The sequence below is a fragment of the Scyliorhinus canicula genome, chromosome 12 (assembly GCF_902713615.1).
Source record: "Scyliorhinus canicula chromosome 12, sScyCan1.1, whole genome shotgun sequence".
Lineage (NCBI taxonomy): Eukaryota > Metazoa > Chordata > Chondrichthyes > Carcharhiniformes > Scyliorhinidae > Scyliorhinus > Scyliorhinus canicula.
In genome coordinates, this window is record NC_052157.1 from 114577940 (window position 1) to 114603884 (window position 25945).

The 25945-nt window shown below is 48.3% G+C and overlaps 1 protein-coding gene across 2 annotated transcripts in view; it reads right to left on the reverse strand.

Annotated features, from left to right (window-relative positions):
• tmem132e (transmembrane protein 132E) overlaps positions 1-25945 on the reverse strand; it is a 780602-nt gene that overhangs the window by 49620 nt on the left and 705037 nt on the right. For both annotated transcript variants that reach the window (XM_038813827.1, XM_038813828.1), the window contains exon 8: positions 17121-17312. In XM_038813827.1, the coding sequence (XP_038669755.1) occupies positions 17121-17312 (192 nt within the window). The remainder of the gene's footprint in view (positions 1-17120; positions 17313-25945) is intronic.

Genomic DNA, 25945 nt, shown 5'->3' on the forward strand with positions numbered 1-25945 from the left:
TGCAAAATTCGGCTCGTACCCTCATTCACTTGGTCAAGGATGTCTCATTTAGGAATGTCACCTTCAGACTAAAGACAGATTACTTTTTGGATTATTCCACATTTAGGCACTTTAAAAGTTACATAGACATAAATTTGGGGAGCTGGTTTAGAAGAGGGCTAAATAGCTGGCTTTTAAAGCAGACCAAGCAGGCCAGCAGCACGGTTCAATTCCCATACCAGCCTCCCCGAACAGGCGCCGGAATGTGGCGACTAGGGGTTTTTCACAGTAACTTCATTTGAAGCCTACTTGTGACAATAAGCCATTTTCATTTCATTTAATTTCATTTGCACATTTATAGTCTGATACGTGACATTTTCATTTAGTGTTAAATTAAAACAGCCAATTATATGTTACTTAAAATTATTCAGATTTTTTACGTCTGTGAACAGGAGTGTAGAAAGCAGAAAGTATAGAGCAAAGTAAAAGTCAGAAACTCAACTGTGTTTAGTTTGTCAAGAAATAGAGGCTGTTGTTTGTAATCTATAATTGGATTGTTGGATATTGGAAATAATATATGCATGGTTGGGGTTTTTTGGTTTCACTTTCAACATGTCTGTATTGTGCTTACAAAGTTTACAATGTGAAAAGTAAACACGGGCTTGGAGAAAGAATGAAATGTTACTTCTCAACTAGGGGCTACTTTTCAGATTAGGAAGGTTTCTTGAGTTTAATTTTGAACAAAACCTATAGCAGTCAGAACTAGGACATGTGAGAGGAACATCGCTCTCAGCTTTGCTAGAAGAAAAGGCATACCATGGAGTAATGGGCAAGAATGCAAGCAAGTTCAGGAGATAAAGGACAGTTAGTTCTAGAAAATAGAGAAAGAAAAGTTTCCAGGAAGATTGAAGTAAAAGTCAGAAACTCAACCGTATATAATTTGTCAGGACGCAGAGGCAGTTGTAAGTAATCTATATTTGTATTGTTAGATATTAGAAATAAAACATGGATTTAAACAAAGGAATGGGTTTTTTTGGTTTCAGTTCAAACATGTCTGTATTGTGCTTACAGAGTTTACAATGAGAAAAGTAAACACAAGCTTTTCCTTTTCGCCTTTATTCCGCGATTCGCTTGTGTCTCACCCCCGCCCCCCCCCCCCCCCCCCCACCCCTCACCCCTCACCCCCCCCACCTCCCTCTATTGGTTGCTGGCTAGGAACAGATCTTGGAACAAGTTAGTGAACGGCTTCCATGTCCTGTGAAAGCCCTCTTCTGGGGCGGGATTCTCCGATATCCCCCCCCCCCCCCCCCCCCCCCCCGGGCCGGGTTGGAGAATTGCTGGGGGCAGCGTGAATCCCCGTCCCGCCGGCTGCCGAATTCTCCGGCGCCGGGGATTTGGCGGGAGCGGGAATCACGTGCCAGTTGCCACCCGGCAGTTCTCTGGCCCGCGGTGTGCCGAGTGGCCGCCCATTATCGGCGGGTCCCGGCGGCGTATGTTACAACAGTTATTTGCCGGTAGGACCTGGCTCCGTGGACAACCTCCGGGATCCTCGGGGGAGGGAGGGGGGGGGGGGGTGCGGGGGGGATCTGGTCGGATCTGGTCCCGGGGGGCATGGTGGCCTGGCCCATGATCGGAGCCCACCGACCCGGGGCACTCTGTTCCCCTGCGCCGGCTGGTGTAACGATGCGCGATAGCTGACACGGAGGTGATCCCCCCCCCCCCACGCATGCGCTGGGATGACGCCAGCACATGCTGGGGCTCTCGCGCATGCGCTAACTTCCGCCGGCTGTCGGAGGCCCTTTGGCGCCGGTTGGCGTGGCGCAAAGCCCCTTCCATGCCAGCCGCCGCAAAGCACTCCACCGCCGGCCTGGCCCCTGAAGGTGCGGAGGATTTCGCAACTACGGGGCGGCCCGATGCCAGAGTGGTTCATGCCACTCCTTTGCACCGGAGTTGCCCGTCCTGCCAGTTTCCGAAGAATCCCGCCCCTGACCTTTGAATGGCAAAATTTTTTTTTCCAGTTTGAGAAATTCCATCAGATCGATCAGCCAGTCTGCAGCCTTGGGTAGTGCTGCCCAGCATGATTCTGTCTGCGGGGATCAGGGAGACAAAGGCTAGGGCACTGCCCCCCCCCCCCCCCTCCCCCTCCCAATGATGAGTTCCTGAGACTCAGACCCTGAAGACGGCCACTTTTGGGCATGACTCCACCCTCATTTCCAAAAGCCCTGGACATTGCCTCAAAAAAGGTTGTCCAGTACCCTGCAAGTCTGGGCATGCCCAGAACATGTGGGTGTGGTTGGCCGGGCCTCCCTGGCACCATTCACATTTCTCCTCCACCTCTGGAAAGAGCCTACTCATTCGGGTTCTGGTTAGGTGCACTCTGTGCATCACCTTTAGCTGCGTGATGCTGAGCCCTGCACGTGTGGAGGTGGCGTTCGCCATATGAAGTGCTTCTATCCAGAGTCTTCCCCCTATTTCTACGCCCAGTTTCTCTTCCAATTTTTCCCATATCTTGGCCGACAATCGCCCATACAGGTCCCCACAGTCTCCCTTCCCTAGGCCACCCACGTCCAGCAGTTCTTCACTAATGAATGTCCTGGTATCCGGGGGTATGTTGTCGTTTCCTTATGGAGGAAGTTTTTGACCTGTATGTGTCTTAGAAGAACAAAGAACAATACAGCACAGGAAGAGGCCCTTTGGCCCTCACGTGTCCTATCTAGACCAATTACCTGCATCTTTCTATACCTTTTCTGTTCATGTGCCTATCCAGATAAGTCTTAAAGGTGGCTAACGTCTTAGCTCATTTCCTTTTGGCAACTGGAACCTCCACGTAAGTTCCCCCAGAGTCAATTCTCTGTCGTCCGTGTACATGTCCCTAACTGTCAGTGTCCCCTCGTCCTGTCTCCACTTTTGAAGATAGCATCTATTATTGCAGGAGTAAACCAGTGGTTGTTGCAGATGGGGGCCATGGCTAACATTTTGTTTAGGCCAAAGTGTTGCCTCATTTGATACCCCATGCAGAGCGTCTGCTATCACTGGGCTTCCTGAGTGTTTGGTCGGGGAGGTGGGGGGATGGAATTGCGGTTGTGACTAGGGCTCGGAGGGACGTCACTATGCAGGAACTCTCCTCTATCTTCACCCATCCTGTGATACTCCTTGTATAATGATTATATATCTCATGACACATTCTATTCCCGGTTCCATCACCCATCCCCTCACTCTTTCCGCTGTGGCCATTCAGTGGTAGAACTGTAGGTTTGGGAGGGCCAGGCTTCCCATGATTCACTTCCTTTGAAGGACTTTTTTTTTGGATCGTTGGGTTTTCCGCCACACAAAAGCACCATGATTAGTTTGTCTATCATGTTGAAAAAAGGCTTGATGATGTAGATCAGGAGGGATTTGAATAGGAAGAGGAACCTAGGCAGTACTTTCATTTTGATCGTCTGTATTGTCCCTGCAAGGGAGAGTGGGAGAGGACCCCACCTTTGCAGATCCATTTTGACTTCTCCACCAGACTCGTCAGGTTCCATTTGTGGATCCGTGTCCAGTCGTGGGCTATTTGGATCCCTAGATAGTGAAATTTGGTCTCGGCTTGTTTGAACGGCAGTCCCTCCAGCTCTTTCACTCACTTTTGCTCAGGTTAGGTTTGTAACCCGAGAAAGCTCCAAACGCCTTTCGGGGTTTCATTATCCTTTCCATGCAGACCCGGGGCTTCGAGTTGTAGAGGAGCAGATCATCTGCTTAAAGTGAAACTCTATGCTCTGTCCCCCGTTTGGATACCTCTCCACCATTCTGAGGGCGATCGCTAGTGGCTCGGTTGCCAGCGCAAACAGCATGCGGGGGGCAGTGGACTTCCATGCATCATGCGTCTGTGCAGCTTGAAGTATTCAGAGCTGGTGGTGTTTGTCCGTACATTCGCCATGGAAGCACTGTACAGTACTTTCACCCAGGAGGTAAACCCTGGTCCGAATCCAAACTCCTCCAGTATCTCTATGAGGTACTTCCACTCAACTCTGTAGAAGGTCAGGGAGATGATCACTTCTGGTGTTCTCTCTCCGTATGGGGTCATTATCACGTTTAGCAGGTGCCTGATGTTCGATGTTAGCTGCCTGCCCTGGACAAAGCCCGTCCGGATCTCTGCGACTACCACTGGCACAAAGTTCTCCAGCTGTTTTGCCAGGATCTTTGCATCTGCGTTGAGCAGTGAGATGGGCCTGTAGGACCCGCACTCGATCGGGACTTTGTCCTTTTAGGGTATCAATGATATTGAGGTTTGTGCCAGTGTCGGTGGCAGGGTGCCCCTAACTCGTGAGTCTGCGAACATCTCCACCGGTGCGAGGCCATGATGGCACAAATTGTTTGTAGAGGTTCGCCAGAAATCCATCTGGCCCTGGGGCTTTCCCCGCCCGTATGGAGTTGCTACTCTCCATGATTTCCCCCAGTACTAATGGTGCTTCCAGGCCACATCTCTTGTCTTCCCTTACAGCTGGCATGTCTAGACCTTCGAGGAATTGCTCAGAGGTGTACAGCTCTTTCCGGCTGGCGACTAGCCTCTGGCATGGTAGCATAGTGGTTAGCACTGTTGCTTCACAGCTCCAGGATCCCAGGTTTGATTCCCATCTTGGGTCACTATCTGTGCAGAGTCTGTATGTTCTCCCCATGTCTGCGTGGGTTTCCTCCAGGTGCTCCGGTTTCCTCTCACAGTCCAAAGATGTGCAGGTTAGGTGGACTGGCCATGCTAAGTTGCCCTTTGTGTCCAAAAAGGTTAGAGAGGGTTACTGGGTTACGGAGATGGGGTGGATGTGTGGGATTAAGTGGGGCACTCTTTCCAAGGGCCGGTGCAGATTTGATGGGCTGAATGGCCTCCTTCTGTAATGTAAATTCTATCATTCTGTCTTTGAGATGAGCTATTTCCCTCATGGCTGCCTGGTTTCTCAGCTGGTGAGCTGGTCTCCATGTTTGTAGGAGGCCCCCATGTCTGGCGGAGCTGGTGCACTGCTCTCCCAATGAAGACCAGGTCAAAGTCCATCTGTAGTTTCTTCCTCTCTGCCAATCGCTCTACAGTTGGGGATGAAAGTATTGCCGGTCCACCTCCAAGCATGGAGTCGACCAGCTCCTGCCTAGCCTATCTCTCCTTCCTATCTTTGCACGCCTTGTATGTAATAATTTTCCCAGAACTTGGAGGGTGAGACCTCTTTGGAGTACCAGGGCGCATCCACAGGTAAGAATACTTGATCCCGCAGGAGGGAGGGACAGTCACTTGAAAGGTCAGGGGACTTAATGGCTCAGTGAAAAGATCCAGAATCTTCGCTCACCTGAAAGATATGAAAGCCGACATGGTCTACCTCCAGGAGACCCATTGGAGGGAGAAGGACCGACTGTGGGTAAGAAAAAGCTGGGTGGGACAGATGTACCATTCGTGCTAGTGGTCATACTGCTCAATAAAAGGTGGTCATACTGTGGTCATACTGCTCAATAAAAGGACAGCATTTACAGCGATGAGGATGGCTACGGACCAAGGAGGATGGTACATCGTGGTTAGTGGTGTCCTGGAAGGGGCACCAGTGGTCCTTGTAAGAATGTCCCAACTGGAATTCAGGAAGAAAACCATGACGGAAATCCTCCACATAGACACACACACTCAACATGGACGGGGAGGGGGAACTTTAACTGTGTACAGGACCCACGGACAGACAGATCAAACCCCAAATCGGGGAAAATGTTAAACATGGTGACAAAACTAGGCATGTTCATGGAAAAGATGGGGGAAGTGGACCCATGGAGGCTCACACCCAGTGGGAAGGAGTTCTCCCTCTTCTCCCAGCTGCACAAGACATATACAAGGATTGACTCTTTCGGTTATTGGTGACGTACCTGTCTATGGCCAGTGATATCGTTTGCAGAATGCCTCATCGGCCAGGAGCACTGTGTCCTGCACTCCGGGGTTTCCCTTAAGGGGCCATCCACGATGGCCGTAGTCACCGTACTTATGATGTGGTATGCCCCTGTGCTCCAGGGTTTCCCTCTGTCCAGGGTCATCAATGATGGCGCCATCATTGTGTACGCCATGTGAATGTGCTCCTGCACATCCACATTCCCCTTGTTTGAGGGCCCTCCAAAGTGGTTGTTTGCAGTGCCTTTGTTTTCCTTGCCACCATTTGCGATCTTTGGAGTTCACCTGGTACTCTTCTCCCACCATCCCTCGGATTTCCTCCTAGGTCTGTCTCCCCCACCCCTCGTCCCTACCAGTTCAACCCCTCACCCAGCCTTTTCCCCTCTGTTTACCCCCCCCATGTAAAGTATTCTCTCCCCCTGTTGTTGGGCACCGTCTCCCCATTGGGAGATGTACCTTTGCTCGTACTTTCCTGAGCAAGCTCATCTGCTGCTGTGGTGACACCCCCACTCCCCCAGGATCGATCTATACTTCTCCCCTGACTGTTGCGTGCCTCTTCCCCTCTTGCCATGCGTGATCGGTGGGAAGCGGCCACTAAACCTGATCCTGTCTGACTCCAATAAAATCTCACAGTATGCTTATGTAGCAGCCAGTGCAAATTGTGTCCTCATATGGTGTGCAGGGCTGACGCGGACAGGCACACAATGTCCAACAGCAGCTCGCTGCAAACTTTGAAAGCGGTGTCCCGTTTCCCTGATGATTGCTTCAGAACCCTGGTGGTGGCAGTAACAGAAAAGAGGGACATCCTGATGCTAAGAGATGGAAGGAGGAGACCACCCCACCTCACCAAGAAGTTATGGAATTAGATGACAGTGGAGATTTGTGGCCCTGACCTTGTCCAGCAAACCAGAATCCAGTACTGGAAAAGGTTCAATGACTTCCTCCGCTTGGCATGGGTGAGTAATGTATTGGCATCATGCAGAATGGGGCACTGTGGAAGGTAGCCATCCATGGTTGCGAACAAGTGTGAGAGTTTCAGGAAATCTGAGAGCACACATTTGCCAGTGTTTCTCAAGGTTGGAGAGTTGAATCATCAGTCTATGGTCCATCAAAAGTACAGGTCCAAAGGGGTGATAATGTTTTCATGTTGAGAGCAGGGCAGCATTGTATGGTGTTGGAGATGAAGGTTTCAGTACTTAATGTAGCCCTGAGCCTATGTGCAGGAGAAACAAACTCACAACAATCGTGAGCGATCTGCCACTGGTGATGGGGTGCCAGACCTGGCGATTATCATCAGCCATGAGCTGGAATCTTAGAGCTCAACAGAAACTGAAGAGGAAGATCATCAAGTCGTGGAGAGGCTGACATGTCTGAGAAAGTTAAGAGTCCATTGGACTGAAGCGTGTCAGAATGAAGCTGAAAGTGCGAATTAGCGTTTTCTCCATCAGACCGACTTTATTTATGCGTTGGTTACTGAGACACCTCAATACAACTGAGACCAATTGTAATGGTCAGCATGTGCTTAGAATTTAATCTGTGGATATGAGTCATGTATCTTACCCTTTGTTTTCATCCCTCAGAGGAGCCATCCATCAGAGCCAGTCAAGGGACCGTTGACCCTCCCTTGACACTCGGGAAATTGAGGGATGCACGTATGGCACACCATTTCTCAGCACTGAACACCAATGTAAATATTGGCATGGTGATGGCCGTGGCTATGTTGGATGAGTTGTGAGGACATAGCAGTCAGGACACATCACACTCATTGGGAGATCTGGTGGAGGCAGGGCTTGCCTGGTGCATCCGCAGTTGGAGGATTGCTGAAAATAAATGCCCTGCTGAGTCCTCAGAAGATGATGAGCCTCTGGCATTGTCCATAAGGCAGCAAATGCTGGATGTCTAGCGGGATGCACAGGGAGATCTGGTGGAGATCCTTGAGGGTTTGCATGCCATGGTGCCGATCATGGAGAAGTCCTTGCAGAGCATGAGCACTGCGTTAGCCCAGAACTCTGAGTACACATTTGAAAAATGGCGACTCTCTGAAAAGCAGTTCCAGAAGTGCAATGACGTGTTACTGGTGTTGCGTTCGAACCTGCAAGCCCTCACACAGGCACTGGGAGAATGAGGCGCCAACCATTGTCACCAATGCTCGTCCTTCATTGGTGAGCAGGGAGGGGAGGACTCACTTCAGAATGGGTGACAAGGTGGCTGTCGTCTCTGTGGACTCTTCTCATGGAGACCCAGACAAGTGCAGCAGCTCCTCCGTCTCTGCCAGTCACTGCTCCATCCACCAAGTCCGTGGCACCTGAGGATTGCCGGGCAATTTTGCTGAGTGAACTCTCTCAGGCAGTGCCTGCTTGGGCCCGCTGACTAGAGGATGGCTGCCAACAGGGCAACAAGAACGTCAACCCACCTCAAATGCCACTATCGGCGACGGGGAGTGTAATAACAGAAATTCTAGGTGACCATCAGCTGATAACAGCAACAGACAGTTTATTTCAAGGCAAAAACTATTTACAGTGAGTATAAAGGAACATTACCCCCAAAAGAGCTAAAGGAACATTACAATATCAGCCAGCGACTCCTACTCTTCTCCTAAACTGGATCTATTCTGCAGATTTTAAAGGCCCATAGCCTGCTGGAATCGCGCCTGCTTTGCCCTGATAGGCAGGGCGTCACATGGCTGCCGTGGTTTGCTGAGGCCTGGTCGGGGAGGTCACATTACCGTCGATGTTCCCTGCAAATGGAGGAGGTGGGGGGGCTGACATAGCACCCGCAAATGTAAGCTCAAGGCACACTTGTCACACTGGGTCTGCACTGGGTGTTACCGTTTTCTTTTCGTTTCGAGAACTATGTTAATGATCCGGATGGATTTGCTTTTATTTGTTTCATGTTAATTTTCTCACCATAAATAACTTACTGCACTCAAGCCAGAAATGTCCTATATGCTGCATTAGTGTCAACCTCATCATTGCTTGTCCAGAGATGTCCGGGATGTCAAACTTTATTTGGAACGGAATGAGCCCATAAAACATGTGTTTGGGATGATGGTGGTGTCCATTGGTAATGTAGAAAGGCAGGGCATGCGAGACTATTTGAAGAACTGCTGAATTAGGGCATCCCAGGCGTCCCTGCGCCCTGAAGATTCCTAATTGCTTCCTTGTCGTCCTCGCCCAGTGGCTATCTGGCATCAGCATCAGAGTCCTTGCCGGTGTCCACATCTGAAACATGTATTGCAGCACCCACGTCCTCCTGTTCAGGAGGTTCCCACCTAGAGAGAGCAAGATTCCGAGGACAGCAGACAACCCGCCTGAGCGACACTCGCTCAGGCGGGTATTGCAAGGTGCCCCGGATTGATCGAGGCATCTAAACCGTTTCTTCAGCACCCAATGGTCCCCTCCACCACCACCTTTGTGGTGGTTGTAATTCTCTTCAGCGTCTGTTGTCAGGTGTCCAAGGTGTCATCAGCCACCTTTTCACTGGGTACCCCCTGTCACCAATCAAATACCCGTCGAAGTGAGGTGCAGCAGCGAAGAGCCTGGGAATCTCCAAGTGGCGAAGAATATATGTATTGTGTGAGCTGCCCAGGTACTGTGCGCACACTTGCAGAATCTGTGTCTTGTGGTCACATACAATCAGATCTCAAAAACGCCCGGCTGACCAGCTGACACCTTCATGGCCACATGGGTGCAATAAATGGCACCCTGGATGTGGTGGATCTCTGAAATGGTGGCCAATTCTTTTGCCTGCTCAGCTTGGTTGACCTGGTCTGTCCTGAAATTAATGAATCTTCTAACTCGCCTGAACAGGTAATGAGTGACCAGCTGTGTGCAGCTGACTGAGACATCCCACATAGATCATCCACAGTGCCCTAGAATGATCTGGAGGTAGAAAGGCTCAGTGCCACAGTCACCATCAGAGCCATGGACACTGGGTGTCCTCCCACATAAGTGGAGGCTAACTCCTGCCCAATCATCTGGCAGATGTTGGTCACAGGTCTCCTTGAAAGCCGGAGGCTCCTGCGGCACTGAACCTCTGTCATGTCACAGTAGTTTGATTGTTGCCTGTACACTTTGGCAGCACAGTCTTATGTGGGGGCTGTCTCTTTAAAGGGCGCCCAATCAGCCACTGGAGTTTGGGTGGCACTCCCCTCCCTCACTAACATCAGCCCTCCCTGAATACTTAAGAACCCATCCCATTGGGCTGCCCAGAGGGCCCACCCCTGGCACAGGTTGGCAATGCCAGGCTGGCATTGCCTGGTTGGCAACCATGGAAATGTTCAGGCATGTCACTCTCCTCCCTGCCCCCCACCCCTCCCCGACCACCTCGAGGCTATTTTTATCTTTGTGCCCAAGACGGGGTTCGCTCGACTGACGCATGCTTTTAAATTGCTGTTGTAAACCTCACTGATGTCCCGTCACGTCGGCGAGTTTTCAATGCTCAGTGAGGGGGGATCATATGATGGGGACTAGCTAATGACATTAAAATGTATGCTAAAACATTATATGAGGTTCTCACCCTTTGTGGGCATGCACCTCGTGACGTCACCGACGAGGGACATGGAAAATCAGGAAACTTGATCTCGCCGGTGAGAATCGGGAAATATGATTCTCGCCGTATTTTCCTCCCCGGTCGCCGTTCTCTCTGACTTTCTCTCTGAAAATTGCCCCCTATGAGAGTAAACTATCTAGATGTTAAAAACAGATTAAAAGCTTTGGTCAATGTATAAAAAAGAAGAGATCAGGGAAAGTAAACATTGATCCCTTAAAGGTAGAGACAGGAGAAACCAAAATGGGCAATAAGGAAATGGCCGAAGTTGTACCAAATAGGATGGATAAAAGATAACCAGCGGATGTAGTGTATTGACATTTCAATATGCATTGGCTAAGCTGCCGTACAAGAGGTTATTTCAAAAAATTAAGGCTGGTGGGATTGCGAGTAATATTTTTGTGGCTAGTTGAGCACTGTTAGCAAAGAGGAATCAAAGTAGGAATCAAAGGATTATTTTGCATTAAGTAACAAGTGGGAAACTACAAAGATCAGTGCTTGGACCGCAGATATTTACAATTGATATTTACAATTCACAATTTGGCATTGTGGTTAGCACTGCTGTCTCAGCGCTAGGGGCCCGGGTTCAATTCCGGCCTCGGGTAACTGTCTGTGTGGAGTTTGCGCTTTCTGCGTGGGTTTCCTCCAGGTGTTCAATTTTCCTTCCACAGTCCAAAGATGTGCAAGTTAGGTGGAATGGCCATGGCAAATTGTCCCTTAGTGCTTAAACATCAGGTGGGGTTACAGGCTTACGGGGAGTGGGCGTGGATAGGGTGCTCTTTCAGAGAGTCGGTGCAGACTCGATGGGCCGAAGGATGTCCTATTGCACTGTAGGGATTCTATATCTATGACTTTGATAAGGAATCCAATGTATTATATCCATGTTTTCTGATGATACAAAATTAGGGAGGAAAGCTACAATGAGGACCCAATAATTCTGTAAGTGGACTTTGACAGGTTGGGTGAATGAGCAAGAACTTGCCGGATACAGGAAAATGGGGGGCCTTTAGTAAGAAAAAAAAGTTGAATATTTTGAAATTTTGACAGTCGGAAATTTGGTGTTCATGGGGATCTGGGTGCACTTATACTCGAATCACAGAAAGTTAACAATGGGCTGGATTCACCAGGTCCCCAGCCACGTGTTTCTCGCCGGTATGTCGTTTGCTGGTGGCGGGATTTACTACTCCCGCAGCTTGTCAATGGGATTTCCCATTGAAGCCACCCCAAGCTGCAGGAAAACCCATGGGTGGGGGTGCGCTGGTGGCAAGAACAGAGAATCCCAACAGCCGGAGAATTCTGGCCAGTGTTAAAGGTACAGCAAGTAATTTGGAAATCAAGCTGAGGGCACAGCTGGACTACTCTGTACAGTTGTCGTCTCCTTACCAAAGGAAAGATATACTCACCCGAGAGGAAGTATAATAAAGGTTCTCCAAACTGATTTCTGGGGTGAGGGATTTGCCAGATAAGGAGCAATTGATGAACTAGGTCTATATTCTCCAGGGAAATAAAGGAAAATTTAGAAGAACAAGAGTTGATTGTCTTTTTAATAAGGACATGGGGAGTCCACACCGAGTAAAATAAAGAAACTTAGTTTTATTTACAATACGATATATACACTACTCAGTAGATCCCTACCAGATTCCTGTTCTGGCCAGTGCCTTACTGGCTGACCTTTTATACAAAGGGTAATAGAGAGGGCAGGGGAGCTGGTACTCCGCAAAGATCACAAAGAAGATAATCATTCCCACCCCAGAGCGGGCTATTGCAGCTTTGAAATATGAATTCTTAAATAGCTTGTGAAGATGTTTGCCCTGGCTGGCGAGTCTAGAACTAGAGGTGAAAGTCTTAGAATAAGGGGTCAACCATTCAAATATTAGATAAGGCAAAGTTTCTTCACTCAAAGAGTTGTGAATCTGAGGAATTTTCTACCTCCGAGAGATGCTACCTGTTCAGTGGTTGAGTACATTTAAATCAGAAATCAATAGACCAATGTTATTAAGGGAAAAAGGGAATTTGGGGATAGTGTGGGGAGGTATAGCTGAGGTAGAACATCAACCATGATCTTATTGAACGGTGAATCAGGCTTGAGGGCTGAATGGCCACTTTTATGCTCTAGTTTCTTTGTGTCCCGATGTAAAGCATTTTTGTTTGCATAGGATGAAGATTACTCAGCCTTCTCCTCTCTAACGAAAACAACCTCAATTCCCTGAGCCTTTCCTCGTAAGACCTTCCCTCCATACCAGGCAACATCCTAGTAAATCTCCTCTGAACCCTTTCCAAAGCTTCCACATCCTTCCTATAATGTGGTGACCAGAACTGCACGCAGTACTCCAGGTGTGGCCGCACCAGAGTTATGTACAGCTGCAGCATGACCTTGTGGTTCCGAAACTCAATCCCCCTGCTTATAAAGGCTAGCACACCATATGCCTTCTTAACAGCCCTATTAACCTGGGTGGCAACTTTCAGGGATTTATGTACCTGGATGCCGAGATCTCTCTGTTCATCTACACTACCAAGAATCTTGCCATTAGCCCAGTACTCTGCATTCCTGTTACTCCTTCCAAAGTGAACCACCTCACACTTTTCCGCATTAAACTCCATCTGCCACCTCTCAGCCCAGCTCTGCAGCTTATCTATGTCCCTCTGTATCCTATAACATCCTTCAGCACTATCCACAACTCCACCGACCTTCGTGTCATCTGCAAATTTACTAACCCATCCTTCTACACCCTCTTCCAGGTCATTTATAAAAATGACAAACAGCAGTGGCCCCAAAACAGATCCTTGCGGTACACCACTAGTAACTGAACTCCAGGATGAACATTTGCCATCAACCACCACCCTCTGTCTTCTTTCAGCTAGCCAATTACTGATCCAAACCGCTAAATCACCTTCAATTCCATACTTCCTTATTTTCTGCAATAGCCTACCGTGGGGAACCTTATCAAACGCCTTACTGAAATCCATATACACCACATCAACAGCTTACCCTGATCCACCTGTTTGGTCACCTTCTCAAAAACTCAATAAGGTTTGTGAGACATGACCTACCCTTCACAAAACCGTGTTGAGTATCGCTAATCAACTTGTTCTTTTCAAGATGATTATAAACCCTTTCTCTTATAACCTTTTCCAACATTTTACCCACAACCGAAGTAAGGCTCACAGGTCTATAATTACCAGGGTTGTCTCTACTCCCCTTCTTGAACAAGGGGACAACATTTGCTATCCTCCAGTCTTCCGGCACTATTCCTGTCGACAAAGACGACATAAAGATCAAGGACAAAGGCTCTGCAATCTCCTCCCTGGCTTCCCAGAGAATCCTAGGATAAATCCCATCTGGCCCAGGGGACTTATCTATTTGACATTTTCCAAAATTGCTAACACCTCCTCCTTTTGAACCTCAATTCCATCTAGCCTGGTCAACTGAACCTGAGTGTTCTCCTCGACAACATTGTCTTTCTCCAGTGTAAACACTGACGAAAATATCCATTTAATGCTTCCCCTATCTCCTCTGATTCCACACACAACTTTCCACTACTATCCTTGATTGGCCCTAATCTTACTCGAGTCATTCTTTTGTTCCTGATATACCTATAGAAAGCCTTAGGGTTTTCCTTGATCCTATCCGCCAACGACTTTTCGTGTCCTCTCCTCGCTCTTCTTAACTCTCCCTTTAGGTCCTTCCTGGCTAACTTGTAACTCTCAAGTGCCCTAACTGAGCCTTCATGTCTCATCCTAACATAAGCCTTCTTCTTCCTCTTGACAAGTGCTTCAACTTCCTTAGTAAACCACGGCTCCCTTGCTCGACAACTTCCTCCCTGCCTGACAGGTACATACTTATCAAGGACACGCAGTAGCTGTTCCTTGAAAAAGCTCCACATTTCGATTGTACCCATCCCCTGCAGTTTCCTTCTCCATCCTATACCTCCTAAATCTTGCCGAATAGCATCATAGTTGCCTTTCCCCCAGCTATAATTATTGCCTTGCGGTATATACCTATCCCTGCCCATTGCTAAAGTAAACATAACCGAGTTGTGATCACTATCACCAAAGTGCTCACCTACATCTAAATCTAACACCTGGCCGGGTTCATTACCCAGTACCAAATCCAATGTGGCCTCGCCCCTTGTTGGCCTGTCTACATACTGTGTCAGAAAACCCTCCTGCACACACTGCACAAAAACTGACCCATCTATAGTACTCGAACTATAGTATTTCCAGTCAATATTTGGAAAGTTAAAGTCCCCCATAACAACTACCCTGTTACTCTCGCTCCTGTCAAGAATCATCTTTCCAATCCTTTCCTCTACATCTCTGGGACTATTCGGAGGTCTATAGACAACTCCCAACAGGGTGACCTCTCCTCTACTGTTCCTAACCTCGGCCCATACTGCCTCAGTAGACGAGTCCTCAAGCGTCCTTTCTACCGGCGTAATACTTTCCTTGATTAACAATGCCACACCCCCCCCTCTTTTACCATCTTCTCTGTTCTTAAAGAAACATCTAAATCCTGGAACCTGCAACAACCATTCCTTAGTAAACCACGGCTCCCTTGCTCGACAACTTCCTCCCTGCCTGACAGGTACATACTTATCAAGGACTTATATAGCAGAAACACAGCAGGGAAGATTTTCCTCTTTGGATACCGGAGAGGTGTACTGCATCTAAGATGTAACAAAGTCTGTGACAAGGAAGGTTCATATGTTTTCCCTCCTCTGTCCATTTTCCTGCCTTGAAATCGAAAATTTCAAAATGAAAGAGCACCCTAGCTAGGCCCACTCCCTCGCCCAACCCCCTTAATCTCATCACCCCACCTAACCTTGGACACTAAGGGGCAATTTAGCATGGCAAATCCACCGAAACTGCGCATGTTTAGGAGAAAACCACAGTACCCGGAGGAAACCCACACAGACATGGGGAGAAAATGCAAACTCCGCACAGACCGTCACCCAAGACTGGAATTGAACCCGGGTCCCTGGCACTGTGAGGCAGCAGTGCGAACCATTATGCCACCGTTGCAATAGCCAAATCAAAATAAGGAGGTGTCTGGAAATGCTCAGAGTCAGACACAGTTATAATCCATGGGACAGATCAAGGGATATTTGGCTGGACATAAAAGGATCCAAGACAGTGGGTTTGATTTTACATGTGTTTGTACTTCTTGCCCACCTGCGGAAGAAAAATTGGTTCCAAACCGGCTGACTTCAAACAAGGGCACCCTGTATCAATAACAGACTGCTGCCAGCCGAAACAAGCTGATCAGGCTACCGTTCCTCAATGGAAGGACCTCGCCCTTGAGAGCTTCTGGCCAAGCCAATCTAATTGGTTGACACCTCTAGCAGTCCCAGCAGTACCAGAACTCAGAGCTGTCTGTTGCTGGGACAATAAGCAGTCCCAGGATGAAGACAACATGGCCACTGGAGAGAGTTAAGTCTGGGGATTTGGACAGGAGGGAGGCAAGGGGAGTGGGGAGTGTAGTATTTGGCACATATTGGGTTAATGTGGGACTGAGTACGTACTGCCCATAGAGTGATGTAAGGAAGCCACATGACCCACACAAAAGTGTCAGTCTAGTGTTGGACAGAGCCTTGCGTACCAGCAAGCACGGAGACAGCTCCTAGCTTTTACCCTTTTCTGTACATCTGTAAATAGTTCCAAGACTCAATGTCTGGGTGGCGCAGTGGTTGGCACTGCTGCATCACAGCGCCAGGGTCCTGGGTTCAATTCTGGTCTTGGGTAACTGTCTGTGTGGAGTTTCCCCTTTCTTCTCCCCGTGTCTGCATACGTTTCCTCCGAGTGCTCCAGTTTCCTCCCATAGTCCAAAGATGTGCAGGTTAGATGGATTGGCCAGGCTAAATTGCTCCTTAGTGTCCAAAGATCTGCTAGTTAGGTGAGCTTAGGTAGTTACGGGGATCGGGCAGGGGAGTGGGCCTGAGTAAGATGTTCTTTCAGATGGTTGGCGCAGACGCGATGGGCCGAATGGCTCCCTTCTGCATTTTAGGGATTCTATTCTAAAGTTAACCTTACAAAATAATGATTACAAAACATTTTTCAAAATGTAACCAACATCCTACATAAGACCATAAGACATAGGAGCAGAATTAGGCCACTCGGCCCATCAAGTCTGCACCGCCATTCAACCATGGCTGATATTTTCTCATCCCCATTCTCCTGCCTTCTCCCCATAACACCTAAATCAGGGAGGGGTTGCAGGAGGGTAGATGATGATGCTGGCTTAGGAGGCCAGGTAGAGAGAGACAAAGAGGGGTTGTGGGGAAGATAACACCTTGGACTGCACCCAATTCCTTCCCAACATTTAACAAAGTTGGCCTTCTCATTGTTGCCAATCTGTCATGGCCCTTTTATTGCAGTGGAGACAGATTCAGGGTCTTAATTGGGCAATAATTGGCCACTTATGGCCCTCAATATGCCTAAGGGTGGGCAGGTTAGTGAGCACCCTACCTACCTCCCTCCTATACCATTGGTATTCGGTCAGGGCAGTGGTGAGCTAGCTACCTAACATATTTTACGTGCCCCCATCACTCCATCGAATAAAGGCCAGGCAGGGGGACCATAAAGTCCAGGTATTATGATGTGCATCAGTGTCCATTTCCTCTGGAAATTTGCCATGGACTTTTGCTAAAAAATAATTTACCAATCATAAGTGGCTGTTTTTTTTTGCTGAATATCACCCTGGTACCTGTTTGAGTGTTTGAAGGCGCTGATGGGCCGTTGTCTTGGCGATGAAGGTGTGACTGGTTCCAGGATTAGATTCGAGGCTCAATGACAGACCAGAGACAAGTTCTGCTCGAAGGTCAGTGATGGTGACTTTATCATCAGCAACAATCAGTGGCACTTCCCCCAGTACAACCTCCATCAGTGGGGAGACTACCTGAAAGAATTTAAAAGAAAACCATATTTGTAGTGCAGATGCAATTGAACTATAGACATTCAAACATAGTTCAGAGTATGGAATTTCTTGAGGGTAAGCTAAATAACTGCTCCTAATTCAGCAGTGGGCAATCTTGATCAAGGGTAACCGGTATGGAATAACCTTTTAAGCAAAAGATTTCTCAATCAAAAATGAAGATTCAAAATCAATCATAATCATAGGGTACGGTTCAGCGGCCCTGTTGTGCCTGGCATGGATCCTGGCACAAACAGGTGAATTGCATGCGAGCCCCAAATCTGGATCCGCACGCTCCAAAAGGTGCAATCTAGATCTTAACCTCACTGGATGTGATCCAGATCTCAATATTTAAATGGCTCATTTAAATATCCAGATGCCGGATACACCCGGAACTCACCACCGTTGCTTGGGAGACCTCACCAGGGCGCCATTTAGTACTGGTCTATATAAATGTGGACCACCTCAGGGGATCACCCAGTCCATTGGAGACCACTGGATGGTTGGAGACAGGGTATGGTGGCACCCTGGCATTTGGGTATCTTGGCACTGCTAGGGTGCCAGGCTGGCACTGCCTGGAACCTGGCCCAGGGATATCGTACCAGGTAGAGGGAGGTGATGGGGGCTTCCCTGGGACCTTCCCAAGGTTGGAGAGGGTGAGATGGGTCAAAAGAGCTTGAGGGGTCTTGAAAGGGGGGGGGTAGATCAAGGCAGCCTTCCAAAATAGTACCCCAATCTGCGAGGAGCATTGCCTGCTGGCGAGCTGAAGTGCAGCCTCGGTGGGGAGAAACTCCCCAAGACCAAATGAAACGGCAAAGTGCAGTTCGATAGCTGGTGTTTCTTAGTGTTGCAGTTGCCAAGAAACACCCTGCTAAATGCACTGTTCAGCACACTTTAACTTGAGTCCGCTGAATCATGCCCAGAGTTGAAGGTAGAAAATTTAGAATTGTATGCACTTTTTCCAATGCTACCTCTGCTGCCCCACACCAACTGATGTTGAATCAGTAAAAGTGATGCTGACATACGTATTTTCAGAAAACTTTGGATTTTTATATTAAAATGGTATGTTTTTGTAAAATGGATAGTTTTAGTGCAGAAATTGTCTTTCATCAGAGCCTGAACATATCGCCCTGTAACATTGAGTGGGATTTTCGTACAGCCCGCTGCATGTTTTATGGCGGAATAGGCAGCCTGTCATTGGCCAGTGGCTGGATCTGTTGGTCCTGGCGTTGTCAATGAGGTTTCCCGCTGAATGCAACCCTTGCCTCTGTGAAACCATGAATCTGCTGGGGTACATGTAGAATCCACCAAAGTCGCGCGCATGGACAAAGCAAATAGAAAACAAAGTAGGATTTATTTACAGTACACAATAATCTCCACTCCCAAGGGTCTCTCTGTCCGATCTGCACCCAAGTCGGAGTTTTTAAATGAGTCACCATATCCCCTGTTAAGGGGATGTCCGACACCCATTATGGCAAATCTGATAGTCTTGATGCTATGACCTCCATGAGGGTTAAAACACCCCTCTTCTCATAGGAATGGAGGTATGTCCATGTCCGTAGGTGGATTCAAGGAACCCCTCATCTTCTTAGCCTGGGAACGGCCTTGTTGCATCTGGAGGCATATATTAAACCGGGGAGCAGCGTTTTCGTGCAGAGCACCTGGGCGGGATCGGCAGAACAGAGGTGGTTGTGGGTGTTGACATGTCAGGCTCCGGTGGTGGAAATATGTCCATGTCGGTCTTGGAATCGGAGCTTAGCGGGACCTCATCCGGCACCTCGGCGTCCTTGACCTTTGAATCTGGTTTCTCCACGGCAGGTGTGGCGGGGACCAACAGCGGCAGCTGGGGCGGAGGCAGTAACTCGAGTTGGAGGTGGTGTCAGTCCGGAACCTCTGCAATCGGATCTGCCGTCTCAGGGATGCGCCCATGGAGGTGATCCACTTGCCAATTCGACTCAAGCCCCTGTACTTTCACTCGATAAGGGACGTCCTGTTCAGGCTAACATGACGCACGGGGTCCACGTAACGCCTTCACTAAAGTTGCAAACCATGTCCCCCAAAGCAAAAGTACGTAAAGGCATATGTATGCTGGCCTGCGTCAGCCTCGGCGCTATCCTGGTCCTGGCGGATTTTTAAAAATTAATTTACGGGATATGGCCATCGGTGGTCAGGCCAACTTTTATTGCCCATTCCAAGTTGCCCTTCAGAAGGTGGTGGTGAGTTGCCTTCTTGAACCGGTGCAGTCTTTGAGGTGTTGGTACATCTGCTGTACTGGTAGAGAGGGAGTTGCAGGATGATGCCCCAGCGACAGTGAAGGAACAGCGATATATTTCCAAGTCAGGACAGTGAGTGACTTGGAGGGGAACAGCCAGGTGGTGGGATTCCCAGGTATCTGCTGCACTTGTCCTTCTAGATTTTAGTGGTTGTGGATTTGGAAAGTGTTGTCTCAGGAATCTTGGTGAGTTACTGCATTTCATCTTGGAGATGGTACACAAGGCTGCCACTGTTCATCTGTGGTGGAGGGTTTGAATGTTTGTGGAAGGGGGAGCAATCAAGCGGGCTGCTTTGGCCTGGATGGTGTTGAGGTTCTTGAGTGTTGTTGGAGCCTAATCCAGGCAAGTGGAGAGTATTACATTACACTCCTGACTTGTGCCTTGTAGATGGTGAACAGGCTTTGCGGGGGTCAGGAGGTGTTACTTGCTGTAGGATTTCTAGCCTTTGACCTGCCCTGGTAGCCACAGTATTAATGTGGCTAGTCCAGTTGAGTTTCTGATCAATGGTAACCCCCAGGATTGTGGGGGATTCAGTGATGGTAATGCCACTGAATGTCAAGAGGCAGTGGTTAGATCCTCTCTTGTCGGAGATGCTCATTGCCTGGCATGTAACTTGCCACTTGTCAGCCCAAGCCTGGATATTGTCCAGGTCTTGCTGCATTTGGACATGGACTGCTTCATTATCTGAGGAGCCGCAAATGTTGCTGAACATTGTGCAGTCATTTGTAAACATCCTCATTTCTGACCTTATGATGGAAGGGAGGTCATTGATGAAGCAGCTGAACATGGTTCGGCCTAGGACACTACCCTGAGGAACTCTTGCAGTGATGTCATGGAGTTGAGATGATTGACCTCCAACCACCACACCATCTTTCTTTGTACGACGTATGACTCCAACCAGCAGACAGTTTTCCCCCGATTCCCATTGAGTTCAGTTTAACTAGGGTTCCTTGATTCCATATTCGGTCAAATGCTACCTTGATGTCAAGAGCAGTCACTCTGATCTCACTTCTGGCATTCAGCTCTTTTGTCCATGTTTGAACCAATGCTGCAATGAGATAAGGAGCTGAGTGACCCTGGTGGAACCTAAACTGAGCATCCGTGAGCAGGTTATTGCTGAGTAAATGCTGCTTGATAGCACTGTTGATGACTCCTTCCATCACTTTGCTGATTATGGAGAGTAGACTGATAGGGCAGTAATTGACTGGGTTGGATTTGTCCTGTTTCTTGTGTACAGAACACACCTGGACAACTTTCCACATTGCTGGGTAGATGCCAGTGTTGTAGCTGTACTGGAACAGCTTGGCTAGGGGTGCAACAAGTTCTGGAGCACAAGTCTTCAGTACTATTGGCGGGATATTGTCAGGGCCCATAGCCTTTGTAGTATCAATGCATTTAGCCGTTGCTTGACATCATGTGGAGTGAATCGTATTGGCTGAAGACTGACATCTGTGATGCTGGCGACCTCTGGAGGAGGCCGAGATGGATCATCCATTTGGCACTTCCGGCTGAAGATTGTTGTGAAAGCCTCAGCCTTGTCTTTTCACATATGCACTGGGCTCCTCCATCATTGAGTAAGGGGATATTTGTGGACCCTCATCCTCCAGTGAGTTGTTTAGTTGTCCACCACCATTCATGGTTGGATGTGGCAGGACTACAGAGCTTAGATTTTGGATTTTCCCGTCAATGTCCGGGAGAACAAAACTCAAACACAAACGAAGAACACGAACCATCAGTAATTCTGCGGCATTGGCCGGTAGCAAAAAAGGAATCGCGCCAGACAAGTATCCCGGGAACCCGAGGTCTGATTTTTCATTCCATTTTTAAATGTCTGTTAATTGTCATGTGAGTGTCCCTTTAAGAAACATTTGTATTGTAACATGGCTTCAGTGATGTCATTGTGTGGGTGGAGCTAGCTGTGGTTCTGGGGTTTACTTTCGTTTTGAGCTGGAAACTGGGCTGTGGCTCTGAGTTTCATTTTTGGTTTACACTGTTGGAAGCTGGATTCAGAAAAAGAAGGCTTCTCCTGTGTCTCTCTCTCTCTGTTAAAATCTGTAAAGAATTCAAACCTACTGTTTTGTTGAAAGGGTTTTCCTTGTTTTATTGGATGTTGTTATCAAGTTGAATCCATTCAGCGCTGATTGGTACCGGGTGATATGCACGTGTTGTATGTTGTTTGCAGTCATGTATGCCCCAAACTCTACACTCGCGAAAGCCATTCCATTGTCCGAGACCAGCACCTCTGGTATCCCATGTGTGCTAAAAGATTGCCGCAGCCTGTTGATGGTGTCCTAATTTGTCGTAACTTGCATTTTATGGCCCACCATTTACTTTGAGTGGGCGTCTACGGAGATGAGGAACATTGCTGCTGGAACAATCCTGCAAAATCTATGTGGGGGTGGGACCAAGGACAGCCTGGTCGTTCCCATGGGTGGCATGGCACCGCCTGTGGCAATTTCTGGTGCTCCTAGTACAGAGTACAACACGGGGCCACCTTCTCTATATTCACATCAATGCCTACCTGCCATATGTAGTTGCGGGCTAACATCTTCATCTTTGAATCCCCGGGTGTCTGTTGTGGAGGTCCCATAGGAGTGACTCGCGTCCGCACTCCGGAACCACCACGTACGTTCCACACAGAATGACACCGTCCTTGATGCTTAATTCATGTATCTTGTCAGTGTACGCCTTCAAATCCCCCAGAAAGACACCGTGTTGGGTCACGTACAAGATTATGTGTCGCACCTGGGACCACTATAAGTCTGTTTGAGGTAAACTGCAGATGCGAAAAGCTGTGACCAGCAAGGAATCCATAAAATGCAGGGTGGTGATGACTTTGTCGCCGATGCTGGTGCAGGCGGCCTGGTAGGGAGAGGGAGATGGCTTAACGCATCAGCATGCGGAATTGTGGACCTGGGCCGCTGTTCAAATACATATTCGTATGCCACTAACGGTAGTATCCAGCCTTGGATCTCTGCAGGAACGATGGGGGGAATTGCCCAGTCCTCCTTAAACAACTCCAATAGTGACTTGTGATTGGTAAAGATGGTGAAAGGATGCCCATAGGCATACTGGTGCAATTTTGTCACCCCAAATACCATGGCCAAACCCTCCTTCTCGATCAGTGTGTAGCTTTTTTCGGCGTCCACCAATGTAATGGGACGTCCCAGTCCCTCGTCTATTCGGTGGGTGTGGATGGCCCCGACCCCATAGTGAGAAGCATTGCATATCAACAACAGCAGTTTGGTGGGTCAAGGTGAGTCAATAAACGGGTGAGGACAGCTGCTTCTTCACCGATGCGAAAGCCATCTCTTGGGCCTGGGACCATTCCCAACGCTGACCATTTTTTAACAGACGGTGGATGGGGCAACGATCGTGGCAAGGCTCGGAAAAAACTTGTCAGTAATTTACCAGACCAAAATGAGCATTGTTCTATCGGCCCATTGCGTACTGGGGCCTGAAGGATGGCCTGTACTTTGTCTTCTATGGGATGCAACTGATGGTAATCCGCAGGCAGGTGACCTTGGTTCGTTGAAAAAGCATTTCTCCCTGTGGAGGCAGACCCTATGATGAATATCACATTCGTCGCAGAATTCGGTTTAAAATAAGGCATTAATACAAACAGCATTCTAATTCAATGTGGAATAAAGCCACTTCAGCAAAAGGTCAGGTAGAGGTTACCACCTGATGGGAGAAACTCGAGCTGGTTCCAAAGACTCATAAATACAAACAAAGAAAGGCTGTTCTTTTTATAAACCATAAATTCTTTGACAATAATTCCCTACATCTATAGATAGTAAAAACATATGGACAGGGAATTCTCCAGATAAATATACACACAACTCTTTCCCTAACTGTACCTCTTGACACTTAGAATAACACCCTCACAAAGTGTCTGTTTTGGTATCTAAAGAACATGACAACACTGAAAAAAGACAGGCCACTATGCGGGGCCTCCCTTGCCAATATATCTTAGGACACTTGACATTTACAGACCCTTTGACCATTAAAAGATGGATTAACGATAATACGTCCAATTAGCCATTTGGCTATAGGTAATTAACCAACAATAAGTGACAGGATGACAGATCCCGTCCTTGACCGATAAGGGAATTTTCATGTATATAAAGAAGAGGCATTTTAGCAGAAAGACACATTCCTGCTGAACCCCCTTCGGGGTGAGAGTCAGTTCTGTTCTTAAAAGATTGTCTCGTCAGACAAAACCTCAGGTGTTGTAAGTATGGTTTTGTTTAACTTCTTAGACTTATATTAAGAAATTGATAGGAGATACTTTAGGAGTTTCCATGTTTCAGACATCTCATTCTATTGCGAGACGCTAGTGTGTTAGCAGATAACATAGGACTGTTAATGATTTTATATTATTAACAGATAACTAAAGACTGTTAATCGATTTATATTTTAACTCTGTAATTCTGTATTTATCTATCGGGAGTATTTTTTTTACAATAAAAATACTTTGATTAAACTTATATTGTGTAGGCTCACTCTCAAAGTCCAAACTCCTAGACACTCATTTAGGAAGTCTTAAATGACTAAGGACCCACGGCGATAGGGGTAAAGATTTAGTTATGAGTGACATATCTGAACTTTTCCCATGAAAAGTAACTGAGATCCTTAACTGTCTGAGACCCGGAAAAGCATTCTCCCTTTGTGAGATCTATTCTGGGTTAACCTAGAGCATAGGTTATTAATAAAGTATCATCAGGTCCGGAATAACCTAAATCCTTCACAACCCTGCCTCTTCAAAACGCCGGAGGACCTCGGACAGGTCGTCCAGATACTCATGGTCAGATGATGGTGTGTCCAAAACATCGTCAAGGTATACCGCCACTCTTGGGAGTCCGTAAGGATGTTCTCCATCACCCGCTAGAAAATAGCGCAACCAAAGAAACCCTGAAGGGCAGCCGAATATACACATACAGATGGCAGTGTGTGTTGATAGTCACAAATCGCCTGAAGTCTGGGGCCAAAAGCAGCTGGAGCTGCGCATGGCTCATGTCTAATTTGTAAAAAGTGTGGCCCCTGCTGAGCTTGGCACACAGGTCCTCAACGCAAAGAATGGGGTAGCAATCCAAACAGGAGATGTGGTTAACATTATCCTCTAGTCCCCGCAGAGGCGGACAGAGTCGTCGGGCTTCATCACCAGCACAACTGGTACTGCCCAGTCTGAGAATTGGACAGGGCATATTATCTTCATACCTTCAGGATGGTCCAACTATGCGTCCACTTTTGACCGCAGTGTATATGGGACAGGCCAGGCGTGGAAATATATCAGTTGGGCCATCAGGTAAATGTTGATGTGGGCCATGGCCCCTCTGATTGTGTCTAACCCCTCCTGAAACATGGACGGAACCTGGCCAGGAACCCTCGGGTAATGCGGATACATTCGCAAACCCTTTGCCAATACAACTGGAGATGGCACAGCCAGTCGCATCCCAAAAATTCAGGCCATTGCCATTGACAACCGCCAATGGCAGGTGTGCCATCTGTTGCCTGTATTTGACTGGAACCATGGTGGTACCTACAGTTGCCAGCGGTTCTCCAGTGTAGGTGGATTGGCCATGCTAAATTGCCCTTAGTGTCCAAAAAGGTTCAGAGGGGTTATTGGGTTACGGGGATAGCGTGGAAGTGAAGGCTTAAGTGGTCGGTGCAGACTCGATGGGCCGAATGGCCTCCTTCTGCACTGTATCTTCTACTATCTATTCTATGTATGTAGCGAGGTGGGCGTTGGTGTCCCGGAGGGTAAGCGCCTGGAGGCCGGAGCGAATCCAGTCAAAAGTACGGCTGCTGACTATGGATACTGCTGCACCGTGTCCAACTCCATGTAGATGGGATGCCCATTCACCTGCAATGATACTTGAATGGTGAGACTTGAGGCGAAGCCATGCAAAGCGCCGGCGATAGACGCCTTCTTTGTTGTTCATGTAGTGCTTCTGGTCCCTGGGCGGCGGTCGCCCCTGGCAGGGTGGCGTGGCGGTGGGCTTTACCTGAGTCAGCTGCATTTCGGGTCCTACGAATGTCGGGTCGGAATCCATACTCCGGTCCTTGCGGCGGGGAGTATGTTTGGTGGCATTCCGGGCACTGGTGGCGGCCTGCTTCCGGGGTGGACCCGAGTGGCATGCGGTTTGGCAGTCGAGAATCAGCACGTCGTTCCTCAGAGTTCCTGGACTCCTTGCCTGCACACTCTTGGGAGATGCTGATTTTCACAGTGCGTTGCAAAGTCAGGTCAGTCACAGCCAACAGTTTTCTTTGGGTGTCGGCATTGCGAAATCCATACATGAACTGTCTCATAACGACTTGTTGAGCGTGGCGCCAAATTCACAA